The sequence below is a fragment of the Otolemur garnettii genome, unplaced genomic scaffold (assembly GCF_000181295.1).
Source record: "Otolemur garnettii isolate 467f Iridium unplaced genomic scaffold, OtoGar3 scaffold00068, whole genome shotgun sequence".
Taxonomy (NCBI): domain Eukaryota; kingdom Metazoa; phylum Chordata; class Mammalia; order Primates; family Galagidae; genus Otolemur; species Otolemur garnettii.
The window spans coordinates 434,821-437,877 of NW_003852463.1; the positions used below are offsets into that span (position 1 = coordinate 434,821).

The 3,057-nt window shown below is 42.9% G+C and overlaps 1 protein-coding gene across 1 annotated transcript in view; it reads right to left on the reverse strand.

The window, feature by feature from the left end:
- MRPL19 (mitochondrial ribosomal protein L19) overlaps positions 1-301 on the reverse strand; it is a 7,397-nt gene extending 7,096 nt beyond the window's left edge. The window contains exon 1 of the mRNA XM_003793357.3: positions 199-301. Coding sequence (XP_003793405.2) covers positions 199-301 — 103 coding nt within the window. The remainder of the gene's footprint in view (positions 1-198) is intronic.
- Between the last annotated feature and the right edge of the window lie 2,756 nt (positions 302-3,057).

Genomic DNA, 3,057 nt, shown 5'->3' on the forward strand with positions numbered 1-3,057 from the left:
GACCGGCCCCTGCAGGAGCGGACAGCAGGTCAGGCCTCTCAGGCTTGCACTGAGACCCCCGCAGAGCCCTGCAATCTCCCCTAACCCGCGGACCCTGGAGACCAACGCCGGAATCGCCTCTGACCTCCAGGCTCGCTTCACCCAGCCTAGCCCTTAGCCCTGCCTGCGCCCCAGTTTGTGAAGTCCCACTCCACTTACCGCAGAAAACAGAGACTGGCGCGGACAGGAGCGGTCTGGCGCCTCGAAAACTCCCAGCCATGCCCATTACGATTCCGTGGCTTCCCGCCATGCAGGCCGCCATGCAGGCCGCCATGTTTGCCGCTCAGGTCGGGACTACAACTCCCAGTAATCAGTGCGAGGAGGTAGCAGCCACCGGAAGCCAGATGGTGGCTGCAATAGGGCAAAATAGTTGAGTCTCTCCGCCCCTTTCCTAGAAGTCTTAGGAAAAGCGTGTTCTTTTTTTGTTGTTGCAGTTTGGCCAGGGCCGAGTTTGAAGCCGCCACCCTTAGTATATGGGCCTGGTGCTCTACTCACTGAGCCACAGGCGCCACCCCAAAACGTGTCTTTTTCTAGTTCCTCATAAAGTACTAAATTATACCCCTCCACCTGGGTGGTCTTCCAGCCTAAGAAGCTCTTTCTTACCCTACTGAATCAATTCTGTCTTCGCTTTGTTGGCAAGCCTTCCCTAAGTCAAAACCCTAATAAGGGCTCCCATTCCTAATAGGTCTCTTTCATTAGTACCTCTAATCTGATTTGCAAAATTTTCTTGTGTAATTATTAGATTAGTATTTATATTCTGCAATTATACTATATGAGAGAGGATACCGGAGAGGGGCGACTTCCGGGCAAACAGGTCTTCTCAGGGAGGCCACAAGGATGCACCTGCAGGGCCCTCTCCATGGTGACTCAGCTCTTGGGAATTTACAGGCTTAACTCCCTGGAACTTGGAAATTTCCAAGTTCTGTGAAATCCTGTAGTTCTGTAGGGGCTTGAGTAGCATCTCCCGCTTGATTCAAACTGGCCAATGGGAAAGGTGCCTGTGGGGTGGAACTGTTTGACTGTCAATAAAAAGGGAAAGACCAAGCCAGTCGGGAAGCACGGCCATTTGGAAATCTTCTATACCTTAAGCTCCCGGCCGATGAATAAAGCCCTTCCTCTTATAACTATGGTGTTTGGGTGCTCTTTCTCTCCGGTGGGCCTCATCTTCCTGCAACAATAAACTCCATGAAAGAAGGGACAATTTGCTCACCATTTTATCCCAGCACAGAACACCTGTTTCTGTTTGTTGATTGCATGGAAGGGAGGGAAAAAAAGTTTCTGATAGAACTTCTTGCTAGCAGAAAGAGAGCGTTACCTCTTGGAGGAATAATAATGAATTAGGGCTGGCTACCTGTGGGTCAGGATAGGTGGAAGACAGGATGGGGGCAGAGATAAATTGTAAGTCTTGGGAAGAAATTTGGAATTTGTCCTCAGGCAATGGTATGTGAACTAAAATAAAATCTTAAACCTTCTCTTCCCCCAGTGGCTGGCTGGCTGACTGGACCCCCTCTTGGCTAAGGGGATTGCCTAAGCTAAGATGTTAGCCATGAGAAAGGAGATCAGACATGGTCATGTCCCCTTCCTAACTTAAGAGATGTCCTTAGTGTCTCATTAACAGGCCTAAAGCTCAGCAAGACATACCTCTTTAAGGTGACCAGACGTCCACTTTTAGCGGAACAGTCTCAATTTTTAACAATTTGTCCTGCCTCCCATGTCCAAAAAAGTCCCAGTTTTTGGAAAGAATGCGTGACAAGCTAGGGAACGGTGGGAGAACAGGAAGGGAATATACGGTTTTCGGCTGCCATATGGCTATTTCACCAGGATATGAGTTTTATATTATTTTTGTTATTTTATAATGTTAAACTTTAATAACAGGTAATTGTTGAGAACTGATTATCAAGAACTGCTTATCAAAGTTCGCATTGTTGATCAGTTGTTAGAATTCGACCAACATTGTTTGGACTTAATGAACAATGGCATTTTTTGGCATTGGCAACCATGAAAACATTTTGTAACTATCTCTCAGACGATACACATCGTACTGCATGCTAGTGCTAGTTAAACAAATGATGTCAACAAATCAGCTATTCAGATAATTTAGGTAAGTTAAGTATTTCATGAATTTAGCCTACAGTACTTGTTTATTTATATTTTATAGTGGCAGCAAAAAGTCTAGTGCTGGCCTTGAAAGTGACACTTACAACTTATGAGGTATCATTATTAAAAAAAATATTGATAAGGAAAAGGTTAAATCTCGGGCATCAGCAAAAATCACAATAGAAAACAAATAGTTAGAAATAGTTCATCATTTGGAAATTGTGGGATACACGCTGTCCTTACCAGGAACTAATGCTGTGACTGGATGCTTTTTTCCTACGGTAAATAAAGTGTGGACATCAGAAAAATCACAATTAAGTGTTGAAACTTTGAAAGCCATTTTATGTGGGAAATATAATTTAACAAATTCTAGTGAAAAATTTCATGAGCTTTTAAACAATGACAGCAATCTACTAAAAAAAATTCACTCAAATGAGAAATACACCAAAGAATAAAATAATACTATATATAATTTTTTAATGTATTATATTTGTAAATTGTACTCATGTTGAAATTTAAAAAAAAATTACAATACTATTTTTGTGTTCTACGAAAATTTTTATTGCTCCATATAGATCAAATTTTTAATTAAGAACTGCCCTCCCCCCAGTTAATGGTGTCCTGCTTTACCAATGTTAAAATCTGGTCACCTTACTCTAGATCCCCCATATACATAAGAAACCACTTGACTTTGGACATCAGTCCTGTAATTTGTCTCTGATAAATAGACCTTTATGTTAACTCAAGTATTTCTTTTTGGTGAGTCCTGTCTAGAAGACATACAACTATAACTCTTTCAGCCAATTGTCAGCTAAAGAATCTTTAAATCCAGGTGGGCTGCTGTGGCTCAGGCCTGTAATCCTAGCATTCTGGGAGGCCAAGGCGGGTGGATTGCTTGAGCTCAGGAGTTTGAGACCAGCC